Here is a 19457-nt window from a genome sequence, read left to right on the forward strand (position 1 = left end):
GAAAAATCAATTGATCATCTCAATAGATGCTGAAAAAGCATTTGACAAAATCCAACATCCCTTTTTGATAAAAACACTTCAAAAGGTAGGAATTGAAGGAAACTTCCTCAATATGATAAAGAGCATATATGAAAAACCCACAGCCAGCATAGTACTCAATGGTGAGAGACTGAAAGCCTTCCCTCTAAGATCAGGAACAAGACAAGGATGCCTGCTGTCACCACTGTTATTCAACATTGTGCTGGAAGTGCTAGCCAGGGCAATCTGGCAAGACAAAGAAATAAAAGGCATCCAAATTGGAAAAGAAGAAGTAAAACTATCATTGTTTGCAGATGATATGATCTTATATCTAGAAAACCCTGAGAAATCGACGATCCAGCTCCTAGAGCTAATAAACAAATTTAGCAAAGTAGCGGGATACAAGGTTAATGCACATAAGTCAGTAATGTTTCTATATACTAGAAATGAACAAACTGAAGAGACACTCAAGAAAAAGATACCATTTTCAATAGCAACTAAAAAAATCAAGTACCTAGGAATCAACTTAACCAAAGATGTAAAAGACCTATACAAAGAAAACTACATAACTCTACTAAAGGAAATAGAAGGGGACCTTAAAAGATGGAAAAATATTCCATGTTCATGGATAGGAAGACTAAATGTCATTAAGATGTCAATTCTACCCAAACTCATCTACAGATTCAATGCAATCCCAATCAAAATTCCAACAACCTACTTTGCAGACTTGGAAAAGCTAGTTATCAAATTTATTTGGAAAGGGAAGATGCCTCGAATTGCTAAAGACACTCTAAAAAAGAAAAACGAAGTGGGAGGACTTACACTCCCTGACTTTGAAGCTTATTATAAAGCCACAGTTGCCAAAACAGCATGGTACTGGCACAAAGATAGACATATAGATCAATGGAATCGAATTGAGAATTCGGAGATAGACCCTCAGATCTATGGCCGACTGATCTTTGATAAGGCCCCCAAAGTCACTGAAATGAGTCATAATGGTCTTTTCAACAAATGGGGCTGGGAGAGTTGGATATCCATATCCAAAAGAATGAAAGAGGACCCCTACCTCACCCCCTACACAAAAATTAACTCAAAATGGACCAAAGATCTCAATATAAAAGAAAGTACCATAAAACTCCTAGAAGATAATGTAGGAAAACATCTTCAAGACCTTGTATTAGGCGGCCACTTCCTAGACTTTACACCCAAAGCATAAGCAACAAAAGAGAAAATAGATAAATGGGAACTCCTCAAGCTTAGAAGTTTCTGCACCTCAAAGGGATTTCTCAAAAAGGTAAAGAGGCAGCCAACTCAATGGGAAAAAATGTTTGGAAACCATGTATCTGACAAAAGACTGATATCTTGCATATACAAAGAAATCCTACAACTCAATGACAATAGTACAGTCGGCCCAATTATAAAATGGGCAAAAGATATGAAAAGACAGTTCTCTGAAGAGGAAATACAAATGGCCAAGAAACACATGAAAAAATGTTCAGCTTCACTAGCTATTAGAGAGATGCAAATTAAGACCACAATGAGATACCATCTAACACCGGTTAGAATGGCTGCCATTAAACAAACAGGAAACTACAAATGCTGGAGGGGATGTGGAGAAATTGGAACTCTTATTCATTGTTGGTGGGACTGTATAATGGTTCAGCCACTCTGGAAGTCAGTCTGGCAGTTCCTTAGAAAACTAGATATAGAGTTACCATTCGATCCAGCGATTGCACTTCTCGGTATATACCCGGAAGATCGGAAAGCAGTGACACGAACAGATATCTGCACGCCAGTGTTCATAGCAGCATTATTCACAATTGCCAAGAGATGGAAACAACCCAAATGTCCTTCAACAGATGAGTAGATAAATAAAATGTGGTATATACACACAATGGAATACTACGCGGCAGTAAGAAGGAACGATCTCGTGAAACATATGACAACATGGATGAACCTTGAAGACATAATGCTGAGCAAAATAAGCCAGGCACAAAAAGAGAAATATTATATGCTACCACTAATGTGAACTCTGAAAAATGTAAAACAAATGGTTTATAATGTAGAATGTAGGGGGAACTAGCAATAGAGAGCAATTAAGGAAGGGGGAACAATAATCCAAGAAGAACAGATAAGCTATTTAACGTTCTGGGGATGCCCAGGAATGACTATGGTCTGTTAATTTCTGATGGATATAGTAGGAGCAAGTTCACAGAAATGTTGCTATATTAGGTAACTTTCTTGGGGTAAAGTCGGAACATGTTGGAAGTTAAGCAGTTATCTTAGGTTAGTTGTCTTTTTCTTACTCTCTTGTTATGGTCTCTTTGAAATGTTCTTTTATTGTATGTCTGTTTTCTTTTTAACTTTTTTTTCATACAGTTGATTTAAAAAGGAATGGAAAGTTAAAAAAAAAAAAGAAAAAAGAAAAAGAATGAAAAAAAAAGATGTAGTGCCCCCTTGAGGAGCCTGTGGAGAATGCAGGGGTATTCGCCTACCCCACCTCCATGGTTGCTAACATGACCACAGACATAGGGGACTGGCGGTTTGATGGGTTGAGCCCTCTACCACAGGTTTTACCCTTGGGAAGACGGTTGCTGCAAAGTAGAGTCTAGGCCTCCCTATGGTTGTGCCTAAGAGCCTCCTCCCGAATGCCTCTTTGTTGCTCAGATGTGGCCCTCTCTCTCTAGCTAAGCCAACTTGAAAGGTGAAATCACTGCCCTCCCCCCTACGTGGGATCAGACACCCAGGGGAGTGAATCTCCCTGGCAACGTGGAATATGACTCCCGGGGAAGAATGTAGACCTGGCATCGTGGGACGAAGAACATCTTCTTGACCAAAAGGGGGATGTGAAAGGAAATGAAATAAGCTTCAGTGGCAGAGAGATTCCATAAGGAGCCGAGAGGTCACTCTGGTGGGCACTCTTATGCGCACTTTAGACAACCCTTTTTAGGTTCTAAAGAATTGGGGTAGCTGGTGGTGGATACCTGAAACTATCAAACTACAACCCAGAACCCATGAATCTCGAAGACAGTTGTATAAAAATGTAGCTTATGAGGGGTGACAATGGGATTGGGAGAGTCATAAGGACCACATTCCACTTTGTCTAGTTTATGGATGGATGAGTAGAAAAATAGGGGAAGGAAACAAACAGACAAAGGTACCCAGTGTTCTTTTTTACTTCAATTGCTCTTTTTCACTCTAATTATTATTCTTGTTATTTTTGTGTGTGTGCTAATGAAGGTGTCAGGGATTGATTTAGATGATGAATGTACAACTATGTAATGGTACTGTAAACAATCGAAAGTACGATTTGTTTTGTATGACTGCGTGGTATGTGAATATATCAACTTGGAGGAATCTCAGAGTCATTACGCTGAGTGCAAGAAGTCAGTTACAAAAGATTACCTAGTGTATAATTCCATTTATATGACATTCTCAAAAGGCAAAACTGTACTGACAGAGAACAGATCAATACTTGCTAGTGATTAGGGTAGAGGAGGTGTGACTACAAAAGAGCAACACGAGAGAGGTTCTGGGTTGATGGAATGGTCCAGTATTCTGACTGTCATAGTGAGTACATGAATCTATATGTGTTAAAGTTTATAGAACTGAACACCACAATAAGTCAATTTTACTGTATGTTAATTAAAATTAAAGTTTAAAGTGACTCTCTTAAGTTCAACAGAAGAGGAGAATGTTTAAGAGGCTTTCCAATTTTAAAATTTGTATCCAATTAAGTAACTGTGCAATTATTAGTTTTTAATTGAACAAATATTTCTCTTCCTTCATAAAATTGAATTCACCCTAAAAATAAGTTTGAGTATACCTATATTCAATACAGTTTTAGGGAAACAGGCACTCTCACATGCTGTTAGTGGGAATAAATTGCCACAGGTTCTTTGGATAGATATTTATCACAAAGGAAATGTAAAATGTAGATACTTTTTGACCCAACATTCTACTTCTAGGAACTTCTAGTACAGACATACCTGCACAAGATGCAAGAATGTACATGCAAGCATATTTGTTGCAGCACAATTTATAATGGCAAAATACTAGGAACAGCCTTGATGTCCATTAATAAATAAATTATATACATGTATAAATTAACTAACAGAATGCCATTTTAAAAATGTGGTCAATCATCAATTTTTGGTATTTAAAGATCACTATAATTAATTACTAAGAAAAAATAGAAAGTATCCTGGAAAGATACATAAAGTATGATTAACAATAGTTTCCTCTTTGGGGTGGGCTTGGAGGTGAAAGGGGGAGGAGAATGAAAATAGTGTGGGTCTTCATTTTAAACCTTTCTGAAATGCAAATATTATAAATCTATTTTTTAAAAACTAGTAAGCAATAATAAAATGTTCATACAGAATTTGTTAATCAGGATAGCTGACCTTCAACCAATCCTAGGAACACTAACAGATCTTTACGGGGTTAGAGCAAAGGACCTGAATATCTGCCATGTGCTGTGGGAGAAGCAGGTTCTCCAAGGAATTATGTCATCACTGCTCACAAAGGGCAGATGGAGTACGAAAGGCACATTGGAGGAGGAAGCTCACTGGGGTTCTGTAATCAGGTCCTTTTGATAAATTCATGGATGAATCCCAGGGGTTGGACTCAATTTCTTGGGATTAATACAAGCCCTAGTTCTTAAAATTACAGTGAAGTTAGTATTTCCAGGATATATGTATGAGAACACAGACATTCCTGATATTAAAAGACATCATCATCAACAACAACACTGGGTTTGTGATCTTAAGAAAATCATGTAATCTTTTTGTGCAGTAATGTCCTTAACTAGACAACAGGGGACCAGGCGATGGGCAAGACCCTCACCAGTTCCTAGAATCAGTGAGTCACCCTGTCTGCTTTATAAATTGAATTCTAGGCAATTCTTTTTTTTTTTAGATTCAGAGTTCATTGGGCCTTAGATTAAAATTGGCCTGTAGTCAAATGTCAGTCTGGAAACCACTTTTACAAAACATTATAAATTTTCAGCTGGTTGCTCAGCTTTGCTTACTGCAGAGTCAAAGCTCAAGCAGTGAATTCTTCACAAATTTTAAAGTTTTCTTCTATTAAATGTTGAAATATACCTTATATTAAAGATCTATTCATTCCCCCTACATGGGACCCAACTCCCAGGGGTGTAAATCTCCCTGGCAACGCAGAGTATGACTTCCAGGGATGAATGTGGACCCGGCATCGCGGGACTGAGAGTATCTTCTTGACCAAAAGGGGGATGCAAAATGAGACGAAATAGTTTCAGTGGCTGAGAGATTCCAAATGGAGTCGAGAGGTCACTCTGGTGGACCTTCTTATGCACTATATAGATAACACCTCTTAGGCTTTAATGTATTGGAATAGCTAGAAGTAAATACCTGAAACTACCAAACTCCAACCCAGCAGTCTGGACTCCTGAAGACAATTATATAATAATGTAGATTACAAGGGGTGACAGTGTGATTGTGAAGACCTTGTGGATCACACCCCCTTTAGCTAGTGTATGGATGAGTGGAGGAATGGGGATAAAAACTAAAGGACAAATGGGGTGGGATGGGGGGATGATTTGGGTGTTTTTTTTCACTTTTATTTTTTATTCTTGTTCTGGTTCTTTCTGATGTAAGGAAAATGTTCAGAGATAGATTGTGGTGATGAACGCATAACTATGTTATCATACTGTGGACAGTGGATTGTATATCATGGATGATTGTATGGTGTGTGAATGTATTTCAATAAAACTGAATTTAATTAAAAAAAAAAAAAAAAGATCTATTCATTATTTCAAAAATGTGCCTGACCTGAGGGAAAAAGGAAAATATTTCATATCATTTAAGAACCAAAGTCAAGGAATCAATTAGTATAAAAGTACCAGAAAGTCTTTTTAAATAGTTAAACAAAACTATCAAAATTTAGCAATTAAAAGAGAAAACTTAGGCACGAGCTATTCTTTCTGAGGCATGTTAGTTCATCCTCCTTACCCAGCACATCATGCTATATGGAGCCTCCCGAGACCTCTGTCCTACTACTTCCCCTTGGGTGCTCCAACTTCATTCCAGCCTCACTCCAACACGTGACCTCTTTAGACTTCCCGAGCCCACTGCTGCCGCTGTATTCACCCCAATGCAACCCCCTGTCCTCTTTCTGTACCACTCAAGGCCCACAGCTGCCATGGTGTCAGCTTGTCCTGGAACAACCTCTCTGTCCTTCCTGTACTGACCAGCCAGGGTGATAATGGGGTGATAATTGGGGAGGGAGGGAGAACCCATCCATGTTCAGTTTCTTCCTTCTCCCACTGGAAAATCCGGCCCAGAATAATTTCTTGAGATATGAGAAAGAAAAGGATTCCTTGAGTGATGACAAGTGACATAATATGTGCTAACCTGATCTGTGAAGAGAAACTGATTTACTGCCTACAGTTCAGGACAGGCAAAGAATTTCTGAGGTGCCTTTCAGAAGCTCCCCTCCAAACCATAAATGAGAGCAGGCTGACTAGGCATGGGTCACCAGGTCAAAAAGTCATGCCCCCCAGGACCACCGGTCAACACTCACCTCCCAAAGGACCAGGTGGTGACCAGGGGTCCTGGGGAAATGTCATTACCCAAGCCGACTGCTTGGAGCTCATTAGTACAAAAGCAGTTCAGACCACCAGAGCTTTAAAGCAATTACCCAGGAAAAAAAATACCCCAAATATATTTTTTTAAACTTCATTTTTAGTTGGCTTGACGGGTGGAAAAGAATAATACCATATTCAGTGAAGTTACCAGTCAGATTTGAGTTTCCCAAACACCCCTGCTTTTCTCCCAACCATACCCTCTCTAGACTCCCTCATCTACACTGAATCATTTCCTAGCAACCTCCACAATCAAAAGGAATCAGGCACTGGTGGTTATGTCTACTGGACATTTAACCATCCAATTCCAATGCCCCCGTTCCCGCTGAAATATGAGGGCAGACGGTGGGGATGGGGAGAGACAGAGCGGGCAAGGAGCCAGAGTGACCACAGGGAAGCTCAAGGCCAGAGACAAAGTGAGGAGTATCTCAGAGTCCTCACACAGAGAGCCAAGCCCTCACCACCTAGACATTTCCCACTCCATCCACTTTCCCCCTGGCAGAAGAAATTCCTTCAAGAAACAGAATCCATCCTTGGACATTTATTTCACAGCAAACGTGAAGCCCCAGATAGACACTTACATTTCATTTGCTTGGAGATGGCCTTGTTAGGTTCAAGCCAGTGCTGGGGAGAAAAAAAAAAGCAGAGACTGTGGGTCAAATTGCTGGACCATGCAATGCATACTGAATAACCAAAAGGTATTTTTAAAAGATATTGTTTTCCCACAGTACAGCCTTGCTTCTGATAGCTATTCCTCAGTGTTCCACACTCAAGGAGATCAGCATGGGCAATTGGGCAATAATAATAACACAGGCAAGCGTATAATTTACAGAGCGTTCATACTCTCTGAGTAATAGTTGAGTCACACAGTCACTAGGAGAGAAGGATAAGACAGATAATATGCAATTAAATGGCATATTCTAGTAACTCCAGCTGAGTCCGAGGTGATTCTTTGAGCTCCATTGCTCTAGGCAAGCCACAGATGGCTAAAGATTTTTAGCATTTGACATCCATGAGCTCAGAGAGACACAGTTCAAAAACAGCATCAGCTCCCAGGTCCCCTTCCAGGCCAGCCTCCTTTTGGATCACTGATGGGCCAAGCCAGCCCTAGCCTCTCTGCACACAGAGGTAATTCTTCCTTCGTGGTGGGGAGAACAGATGATCCTAGACATCTTATTTTCAGAGGCCTGAGGTCATCAAGAAGAAAAATCAGCTTCATCACAAAACAAAGAAGCCAAAAGGCCTGGTTAGCTCAAAGTCATGTTACTGGCAGGAATTTGTTGCAGACACCATTCTGGTCCGCGGAGCCAACCCTCTCCGCACCACGTGTAAATAGAGCTGGGAAGCTTTTGATATTAGGAACCATGACCCACTGGCCACTGAGGGAACACAACAGCAGGAAGAACCACTTTATACACCTGAACTCCACAAAGACAATAAGAGGGTGCTACTGGGTATCAGACGTGAGGTTGGGAGACCTCACTTATGGGGCACCATCCTGCTTGATTTGTCCTGGAAAGGAAAGGAGAGGAGGACATGTTCCATCACTTGAGCTCTTACACCTTGAAGTTTTATCTCATTTGGGTCATCCAGTAAGCTCTGAGGTTCTGTATTACCCCTACTGTTTGATATACATGCATAATCATATAGTTTAATAAGTGCCAGCATTTGCTGAGAGATCACTATGGGTGAAATGCTATTCTAAGAGTTTCTGAGCATTATCTTATTTGGTCCTCTCTACAACCCCATCTACAGATGAGGAGCCTGGGGCTTAGATGTTAAACTACTTGTCTAAGGTTCCCAGCTACAACGGTGAGGCCAGTGAGCAGCTGATTCCAGACCCTTCCACCTTGTGGCTTCCCAACTAAGCAGTTCACGCTAAAACGCACATTCTCTTCACAGACAATCCCTATTTTCCTAGCAACTACAAAATTGAGGGGACCAGACCAGTAGTTTCCAATCCAGGGTGTCAGATCTCTGCCATCTTCACAGACAATAATGGGGATGCTGTAATTCTTTTCAGCATTATGCAAAGTCCAACAAAACCGTGCACCGACTCCCGATCGCGCTGCATAGACAACATTAAATAGCAAGTTTCTTTGCTTCTGGACAAAATTACATCAACTCATTTTGGCAACCCTGGTTATCTCCTTCTAACCAGAAGTTGTGATGGGCCTTTATGCAGTTATAACTGAACCATGGAAGATTAATCGCTTATACCACTTACTAGCTATAAAAACTTGTACAAGATTTAACCTCCCTGTGCCTCAGTCTCCACAATTATAAAATGGGAACAGTAATATTATCTCCCTTATGAGGCTGTCATGAGGAATTTAGAAGTTAATAAATGTAAGACATTTAAACAGTGCTTGGCATGTGTCAAATACTAAACGCTCATTAGGTGCTGTCATTGTTCATTGGCAGAACCAGCTTTCAATATCTGGAATCCATGGAGGAGAATAATAAAGGGTCCCCTGCCAATTAAATCCCTTTTCTAGAGTTAAGTAAAAAGCCTAATTTAGAGTGAGGGATAGAAAACAAATAACGGCAGCCAAAGATATACCCATTGCTATTGTTTCATGGAGAAGGATCACTGGTCATTTTGCCAATAAAATCTGAAACATTAAATATAAAATCTGAAATGCAAATAAAATCTGAATTCTCCTTGCTTGGCATGCTTTGAACTCCTTAGCCCTTCTCTGACTAATCCCCCCTGCCTCTCCAACTTCTCTCTGACTCCAGAGATGACAAGTAAGTTTCATTTTGTAAGCCACACCAGTTAACTAATGGTGATCACCCAAAGGGCTGACGAGGGGTCCAAGGCTGCAAGAAGGCTCTTCAAAAATGAGTGCCGTGATGGAATGGCTATGTTTGCCATGCAGAGGTAGAGAACACTGAAGCATGCCTGCAAGGGATTTGCCATCTGTGTCCTAAATAAATTACTCTCTCCAGATGAACTGGCCTCCTTGTTGTCCTATGAAATACACCTTGCAGTTTCTGATCAGGGCCTCCCACCCTCCTCCTCTCTGTGTACCCACAACCTATCGCTGCCCTGCAGGCACTGCGTATCTTGGTTACCTACATCTACAGTGATATCACTACATCCTTTTCCTGGACAACTATTCTTTCCTGGTGGGACAGTCAAGATAGGACCATGTGGAAAGAATAGTTGTCTAAGAAAAATAAGCCAGCCGCTCCAAGGAATTATAGGAAATCGATTCTTCAAAGAGGATCATTCTCAATTTGTTAGTATTTATCAAAATTTTAAAAACCTGACTGGCCTATGGCCCAGCAATTCCTTTATTCTCTAATTCACCATACAAACAAGGAGGCACATCATAAGGATTTTCCTCACAATATTATATAAACTACAAAATATCAGAAATAACATTGTGTTGGTTTGAATCCATTTGTACCCCAGAAAAGCCATGTTCTTTCAATCCAATCTTGTGGGGACAGACCTATTGTGGGTGGGACCTTTTTATTATGTTGTTTCCATGGAGATGTGACCCTGCCCATTCAAGGTGGGTCTTAATCCTTTACTGGAATCCTTTAAGGGAGCTCATGGAAAGAAAGGTCAGAGAAGCTAAGATATGTAATCCAGAGTTTGCCCCCAGGAGAAGCTAAGAGAGAAGCTAAGACAGAAGCCCAGAGACATTTTGGAGAAAGCCATTAAAACCAGAAGCTAAACCTTGGAGAGGACCAGCAGATTCCAGGCATGTGCCTTCCTCTATGACAGGGAACCTCAGATGCCATCAGCCTTTCTTCAGTGAAGGTATCATCCTATTGATACCTTAACTGGGACATTTTCATGGCCTTACAACTGTAAATTTGTGAACTAATAAATCCCCATTGTAAAAGCCAATCCATTTCTGGTATATCACATTTCAGCAAGTTTGGCAAACTGCAAAAAACTTCAGTGGCCATCATCAGGAAAATGGTTAAATGAACTGTGGTCTCTTCACATTTTAGATGATTGGGCAACAGTGTTTTAAATGAGATAGCACTTCATGTGTGACATGATTAAATCACTAAGACACATCGTGGGATTAAAAAAAAGCGAACAGCAAAATGTGTATCTCTGGCTGCAGTTAGTTTCCAAGTTGTGCTCTGAAGGGCTGGGGAAAGGCATCTGTCAGCTCCTGTGCAAAGCTCAAGCTCAAAGTAGTTCACAGTTCCAACATGAGATTGTGCTATCTTCCTTTCAGTGTCATATTTGTGAAGCTTGATTTCCAGTGGTTGCTGTGCTGAAAAACAAGTACCACACTAATGAGTGTGGTGCAGTCCGAGCTGATTCCCAGGTTTGAGAAATGTGTGCTGTCCAACAGGCACTCATATCCCATTAGCAAGAGACTATGCTTACCTAAGAATGAAATTAAAATAATATTTTCTTGCAATTTATGTGTATTGGTTTTTAAATGGCTACTAAGTTAGGAAATAAATACTTATTAAGTTGTTAGGATCTAACTATTATTATATGGAATAAGGTATTTCTTTTAGCCTAGGGGCATCATGAAAAAATTAAGATAATAAAGGAGCCATAAACCCAGAAAGTTTTAGAACCTTGAATTATGCTATGATATAATTAATATGTTTTCTTTAAAAAAATGATAATTAAAGCTCAAAACACTACCATATATTTTTAAAGAACACATATAAGCATCTAAAAAAAATTTTAAATCTGTACACACTAAACTGATATCAGGGAGTGGGCAAAGAAATTTCAGTTTTATCTGCGATATTTTAACTTTAACTTTTTTTTTTACATATATTTGTGCATTACATAAACAGTTAAAAATCAAGTTAACTAAAAGAAACAAAGTCAAGCTCCATTCAGAGAATGCATGTTGATTACATGTAATTTAGACCCAAGAGGAAGAATTTTACACATTACAGGCAGATAAGAAATCCAATGGAGTGCCAGACTTAACTCCGTATCCCATCCAGGAGCCACCCTGCCTGGATTTGAAGCCTCACCTGACACTAGCTTGTGACCTCGAGCAAGGTCCTCAATTTCATCATCAAGAGGTTCAAATGCGTTAATTCATTAAGAAGCCCATAGGACAAAGCTTGGTGCATACAGAAAGCTCAGTAAACACCAGCTGCCACCATCGTCTTACACTCACCAAGACCGACTCCATTTGGTGCAATGTGAGCCCATCTCGGTCAATCTCTTCCTGCCCCAAGTCCCACTGCACTTTCCCTTCTGCTCTCCATGAAGAGATTATTTATCTGGATAGATGTAGTATCAGCTGTTAGCCCTTCCCCTCTCACTTCCTCCTCTTCTTCTATCTCCTCCTTCTTTTTAACTTCTTTTTTTTTTCCCATTGTTTCTTTTAGAGTTGTTACAGAAGAAACAAATGGGCCAATGAAGATGAGTCTGGCCATGCCAACAACTCTTGCTATTCCTGGATGTAAAAACAGATCACACCTGTGTGAAAAAATAATAGCCATAATATGGTGTGCTTGGTAATTAGATACAAAGCTTAGAATATTTATTGCATTGTTATTTTCTTTTCAATTGCTACACGTAGTATAAGTTATTTTGATTTTTTTTTGAAGCCTGTTTTCTTACTGGAAACTGATGTTCCCTAAGAGAGGCAGAAAGGTAAGACTGCCAACAAAATATGTGAATTTGTGGCTGGTTTATCATAGCAGAAACTTTCATTTCCTCCACTTTTGCTGAGAAAAAAATTCAAAATGCCAAGGAAGCAAAGACTCAGTCACTGATTCTTAAAAAACTTAGCCCTCCCCTCCCCCCATACCACCCCTTCTGCCAGGGCATCTCTTGACTAATGATTGACAGATGTGGATGGGAATATAAATATCTCTGCTCCCTCACCCTTCCACTGGGAAAACTCTGAGGCATGACCCACACTGATTCCAGAGCCCCCACCACCACCACCACCACTGCCATGGGACTGATTCCACGTTAATCTCTGTGAAACTCTGCCTGATACCACACACTTGCTTGGCCTAACTCTTTTCCCTGTCTCAATCCCCCAGTGCATTACAAGCCATTTCCTGGGAACACTTCCTAATCAATTGCTTATGTTGCAGTTTTAATTTCAGGGTCTGCTTCAAAGAAATGGACCTAAGACAGCCTCCCTATTCTCCACCAAAACCTGCCCTCCATGATGCTTACAGTTCTTCCCTTGGAGGTTATTCCTTTTGCCCAAAGCTTGGACCCTGGTAGCCGGCAAAACCCCAATGAGAGATCCCAGTTTTAGAGGATTTTCAGTGTTGTGCAATCTAGCCTGACCACACTTCAAGCTCTCCCTTAGAGCAAATTTATTTTGATTGAGAGCAGCTTGAAGGAAAAGAGAATGAGTAGGAAGAAGTCATACAAAGTGAGTGAAAAGCGGAGAGCCTCCTAAACCCTCTAGGCTCTGATTTGCTTATTCATATACTTGGAGGGGGTGGGGGGGAGGGCAAATTAGAGGACCTCCAAGAATTCTTGCATTCTATCATTCAACACACTATGAACCCGAAGGATGAGGACATGTCCAGCAAACATTTCTTTCTTAACTTTGCTAGGCCCAACCTTAATGAGTCAAACAAGATCGTTTTTCTCTTCTCCATCATAGAAATGGTGCATTTCTTCCCCACATTCTAATTTTGGCTTGTATTGGGGGAAAAAATGTGGGTGTGTAGAGTGGTGATTTGTGACTAAGTAAATTGATTTTTAATTTGGTAGCTGCTGAGACAAAAAAGAAAAAAAAAATGCTTCCCAAAGTAAACAATACAACACTTAGTTATCTTCAAATGTTTGGCTTCCATTGAAATTGATTCAGCCCCTGATTACAGAATAAATTACTCAACTCCCTGTCATTTTTTTCATTTTTTTCCTGGTGCCCTGAACCACAGACATTCGTAACCCAGAAAAATGGGTTAAATAACCAATGGGGCTTTTAAAAAGAATGCAAGCACCTCATTGAAGGAGATCATTTCTCCTCTCAATAGTAACTGAATCCAAAACCTGACCACTTTTCGTCACAGACCTGAAAACATGGCCTGATTCTCACATCCTAACTGGACAAAGCCCCAGGGTTGCTCAGACCCTGCCTTATATGGCCAATGTATACTATTTTCAGAACTTTGGGCCTTTTTGTGGGGAGGGGGGAGAATGCCATCTGGGTGAATGCGACCTTAACCGTGTTCTGGAAAGCAAAGTTACGCTAGACCATGGTCACTTAGCTACCAGAAACAATGGTTTCCACTCGAGTTTCAACAAAATCTACAACACAACCGCAACACCAACAGTCTGCAGATCAAGTGCGCTCAAAAGTTATGGTCTATTTGGAAGCAGGTCTATGTAAAAATCTGCACTGCTTCAATGTGGGGGGGTGTGTGTGTGTGCGCGCGCGTGTGTGTGTATCTCCTTTAGCCATAACTGCTTTGCGTTTTAAGGTTTCAGGGATGGGAAAAATAGAAGTATGAATCAGGACAAGAAACACTGTATGAATTAGAAGAGGGGGCAGAAAGTCTAAAAAGGCATAAGCATCCATTCAGTAACATCCATCCCCTTCCCTGGGATTTCAATATTCTCTAACCAAGGGTTGGTAAGTTCTATCTGTAAAGAACCAGGGAGTGAATATTTTAGGCTCAGTCACAACTCAGCTCTGCCACTGGAGCAGGAAAGCAGCCACAGACAATATGCAAATAGAGAGGAGGGGCTGTGTTCCCATAAAACTTGATTTACAAAAAGAGGTGGCAGGCTGCCCAGACCCCTGCATGCCAGCCCCTGCTCTACACTCTAGAAATCCTTCATGTATACTTAAAGCAAAAAACAGTTGTCGCCAGAAAATAGAATAGGTCATACAAATATTTATGATTGATTATTTTAAAGCACACTAAGGTACTAAATAGCAATTATAAGGGAAATTATGGGATCCCTTCAAGCTTCTTACAATGGGATTTATCATTGTGTAGCATTTGCTTTCACGCCATAGAAATTTATAACAATACTGTCATTAAACCATTCTAAGGTCAAAAATCTCCTAGTTGCCAGACCCAGGGACCTTTGCAAAAGTTTTTAAAGCATGCAATACTAAAAAAGATCTGTTACCTATACGATCATGTGGATTAACTCATTTAAACAGCAACCCTAAGGCATGGCTACTTTCAGTATTCCTATTTCACAGATGAAGAAATTGAGGTACAGAGGGGTTAAGGAAGCTGTGAAGTTGAACAACCAGTAAGGAGTTGGGACAAGATTTGACACCATATTCCTAGTGTCAAAGGTCTTAGCTCCTGATCAATAATGTCCCCCAATCTTCCCTCCTTGATGTTTAAAACTGCAGCCCATTCCCTCTTATCAAATCTACATCTTCCCTTGCTTCCAGAATGGTTCTCTGTCATTCTTTCCTTTCTCCTCTGTTCCTTGTCAGTCTCCTCTGTGGATTTCTCCTTCTGGATGCTCCTTAGCTTTCAAATTCTTCTTTCATTCTGTACTCTATTTCCAGGGCTTTTTAGTAGTAAAGGTCTCATTGCCTCCAAACCTCCATCTCTGACCTAAACCCTCTTTACTTGGATTCAGACTCTTATTTTCAACAGTACACTAAACATCTCCACCTCGACATCTCACAGGCATCCCATACTCACCATGTCCAAAACTTACCACCTCTCCCTCAAAACCTGCTCTGCTGCCTGTAAACTCTTTTAGTATATGACTCCACTGTGACATGGACCCCTGAAGTCCAAATACCCTGCTAGAGAGGCCATCAGGGAAGACCCTGAAACTATGTGCAGAGGGAGAGCAGACTTCCAGCCCTGCATTCCCTCCAGTCCCACCGAGGCATCAGGCATTTCAGTGATGATGTCTTGCAGCCTTCAGACCAGCGCAGCCACCAGCTAGATACACTGAGCCATCCCAGGAACTCCACGTGGTGCAGAAGAATCACCCAGCTAAGCCCTGCCCAAGTTCCTGAGATATAATAAAACAGTTGTTGTTTTAAGTGTCTAAGCTTCAGGGAGGTTTGCTACAAAGCAACAGATAATTAGAACACTCACTCCTCATGACTGCCATCCATACACATAACACACAATTACAATTGAACCTTAAAAGAAATCTGCTGGAATATGAATGAGAAAGAAATAAAAGTCTACTTCAGTTACACACTATAGTTACATTCTAGTCTTCCTCCCAGCTCAACAAAAAAGTTGTCTTTAAAGTTCTTCTGTAAGTTCCAAACCTGCTGGTCTTCAGTCAGCTCTGATGTTCTGGCCTGTGGAAGCCTCCAGAAAGGGTGTCTCTCTCTAACGATCGCCCTTAAACCATAGCTCCCTAATTAATTCCTGTCCCCATGTGAACCCAGCCCAGGCTCTCCACCGAGAGAGTAAGAGCGTCCTGTCTTGGATATGGGTCATTTCCCCAGCCCCACTTATTCTTAGGTTTGCCTGTTGGCCCAAACAAGATAACTAATTCATGTGTTTGTTTCTCCCTGGAATGATGAAATCCCAGTTTACTAAGTAACTTCCAGATTGCAACCTTTCTTTTATCAGGCATCCCTCTCCCTTCCTAGGAGAAGACATCGGGTGTAGACAGAGTTAATTATGAGACCATCTTTTTAGTTAAACTCCAAGTTCTGCTTCCTGCTGAAGGAACCTGACAACTTCCTCAAATATGTCAGTGTTAATACCTCAGACCATGATTGAACCACTGGGCAATAAATCCACTTTTTAAGCTGTTATTATAGCGCTGCCTTCCTCGATATCCATGCATCCAAAAACCTTTCCCATGAAGCCAAGCCACTTGTACATCCCACACATGTACACACCACACATGGACACACACCCCCAAGCAGTCCTGAATTTTAAAACCTCCTGATACATAAAGCAGGAATCATTAAGCAGACAAATTCACGAGCAGTGAACTGTGGCAGCAGGTCAATGCTTCTCTTCTGCACAGGGCTGCCCTAAATCTTAGGTACAAGTCTCGTTCCTAGTTGTAAGCATCTGTGAGCAATTTTCCCCAGGAGCAGGAAGTAGCATTTCAATGTCAAGAGCAGCTGGTCAGATATAACGCTACTCGGCTTCCTGCCACCACCCCTAGAGCCATCCCAGAGAGAAACCTCAAATCACAGGGCCTGTTTTTATTCTATCCCAGGTCCTCCCCAGAGGTAACTCTAGAGAAAGCAAATTGCTCTAACACAGAAAAGGTCTTTCCCCATTTTTAATAAAACTTACTGATAGCATCACTGATTCTTTATGACTACCTACCTTAAAGCCTCAGGGCAATGATTATATTTTGGGAGACATCTGGGTTCTGTGGGCCCTTGTGGACAGGATTTTCCGGCTCAGCCTCCTATCAGAAATGATATTAATCCCTCTGTTTTCTGGTGGCCACAGACACAATGTCTTATCACGAGGCTATCTACAGGCTACCCCAGAGGTATGGATTTCCAAAGTGCTTTCACTGTCTCTGTGTATGGGAGTCAGAACAATTCTTAAGTAAGAAAAGTTGGCGATACTGATGTAAATGGGTTAAACAGATGCTTGGAACTAGGGAAGTTAGAACGCAAAGCACTGGGTTCAACCTCCCTCCAGAGCGTAAACCAACCATCTAGAACCAAGTCCTGGTATAGTTTCCTCCTCTGGATGGGCTGGGGTAGGGATTTTCTCAGTTCTAAGACACTGGTGGTGACTTCCCAAGCTGGGTGGGGAAAGAAGGAACTGGACAACCAATGGAAAATCCAGGATAGGGGACATGGGCATCTCAAATCATAACCAAAGAAACTAACGAAATCCATCTAACTGTTTTAAAAATTCATCTTTCCAAAGGGAAGTTGCCCAAATACCTGGGAAGAAGTGGCAAAACAAATATGCTGTAGGGGACTGGTGGTTTGATGGGCTGAGCCCTCTACCATAGGTTTTACCCTTGGGAAGACGGTTGCTGCAAAGGAGAGGCTAGGCCTCCCTATGGTTGTGCCTAAGAGCCTCCTCCCGAATGCCTCTTTGTTGCTCAGATGTGGCCCTCTCTCTCTAGCTAAGCCAACTTGAAAGGTGAAATCACTGCCCTCCCCCCTACATGGTATCTGACACCCAGGAGTGTAAATCTCCCTGGCAACGTGGAATACGACTCCCAGGGAGGAATGTAGACCTGGCATCGTGGGATGGAGAACATCTTCTTGACCAAAAGGGGGATGTGAAAGGAAATGAAATAAGCTTCAGTGGCAGAGAGATTCCAAAAGGAGCCGAGAGGACACTCTGGTGGGCACTCTTACGCACACTTCAGACAACCCTTTTTAGGTTCTAATGAATTGGAAGAGCTAGCAATAAATACCTGAAACTATCAAACTACAACCCAGAACCCATGAATCTTGTAAACGATTGTATAAAAATGTAGCTTATGATGGGTGACAATGGGATTGGGAAAGCCATATGGACCATACTCCCCTTTGTCCAGTTTGTGGATGGATAAGTAGAAAAATGGGGGAAAAAAAAGAAAAAAAAAAAAAGGCACCTAGTGTTCTTTTTTACTTTAATTGTTCTTTTTCACTTTAATTTTCATTCTTATTATTTTTGTGTGTGTGGTCATGAAAATGCCAAAAATTAATTTTGGTGATGAATACACAACTATATAATGGTACTGTAAACAACTGAATGTACGCTTTGTTTTGTATGACTGCATGGTATGTGAATATATCTCACTAAAATGAATTAAAAAAACAAATATGCTGGATTTAAGAAAAAATACTGGACATTATTTCTTATAAGACTCTGAACTTATAGTCTTGGCTTTTCTTTATTAGAAAAATGAAGAGGATACCACTCACCTTTTCTCTACCTTAGGGAGGCAATTAAGGTTATATGAGTTCCTCAGAGGATGGATGTGTGGAAACTCAAGGGGATTTTTAATTGACCAATATTCAATTTGTCCCTCTCTATGTCAAATAAAAAAATAATGGAAATTTTGGACCAATGCCATTAAAATAGCAAAAAACAGTCACCATTTACTGACTCATTCCTCACCACTTTCTGAGCATATTGGGCATGAAACATCTTGTCAGACATATGGTGTTCCAAATGTAATAGTGCTAAATATTTAATATTCCACAATGGTTTGCCGCAAATCAAGTTGTGGAGGGCTGTAGGCAAACCACCAGCCCCCACAGCAGAGGTAAATTCTACTTTAGCTTCTATAACTAACTTAATTTTCTCCCTTGCTTTCTATCCAAGTAATTCATCAGTTTTATTTTCCATTGAGGGAAAGTACAAGAGCTGGTAAAAAAGAACAAATGTTGGTCAATTAAACTCTGTCTTAAAATCGCATACCATTTGTGCCATTGAGCCTATTTTTCAAATCTTCCATGGCTCACTTTCTACCTTCTCACCCCAAAGATCACAATAGTGGTCAACCTGCCTTTAAAAGAAGTTCTTATAAACATTTATAGGTTTTAGAAGCTATATTTCCTCAGGTAACTCCCTCACCTAGAAAATGCATGATAATCATCATAATAATAAATTAAAAAAATAACACATACTATGTATTCAATATATTCCATGTGCTAAGTATTTACATGCCTTATCTACAGGTAAGTATTTTCATCTATTTTAGCAATCAGGAAAGAGAGTCAAAGAGGCCAAATAACTTGACCAAGATCATACAGGTGACTAATAAGCAGAAGTGGTTTTTTTAATTCATACCTTTCTCAGTCTAAAGTCTGGGCAGTTTTTGTGCAGCAACTACTTTGCAGCCCCTATGGAAGCTTAACCCACAATGTATCCTCAAAATTAAAAGGCTGTAACATCTTCATGATGCAGAAGAAAAAAAATTACAGTATTCAATCAGATGAGATGGTTTTATTCTCTGGGTGAC

At 40.6% G+C, this 19457-nt stretch overlaps 1 protein-coding gene across 2 annotated transcripts in view; it reads right to left on the minus strand.

The window, feature by feature from the left end:
- Positions 1-19457, minus strand: part of FRMD3 (FERM domain containing 3) — a 298912-nt gene that overhangs the window by 124819 nt on the left and 154636 nt on the right. For both annotated transcript variants that reach the window (XM_037797263.1, XM_037797264.1), the window contains one exon: positions 7219-7261. In XM_037797263.1, the coding sequence (XP_037653191.1) occupies positions 7219-7261 (43 nt within the window). The remainder of the gene's footprint in view (positions 1-7218; positions 7262-19457) is intronic.

The sequence above is a fragment of the Choloepus didactylus genome, chromosome 10 (genome assembly GCF_015220235.1).
Source record: "Choloepus didactylus isolate mChoDid1 chromosome 10, mChoDid1.pri, whole genome shotgun sequence".
Classification (NCBI taxonomy): domain Eukaryota; kingdom Metazoa; phylum Chordata; class Mammalia; order Pilosa; family Megalonychidae; genus Choloepus; species Choloepus didactylus.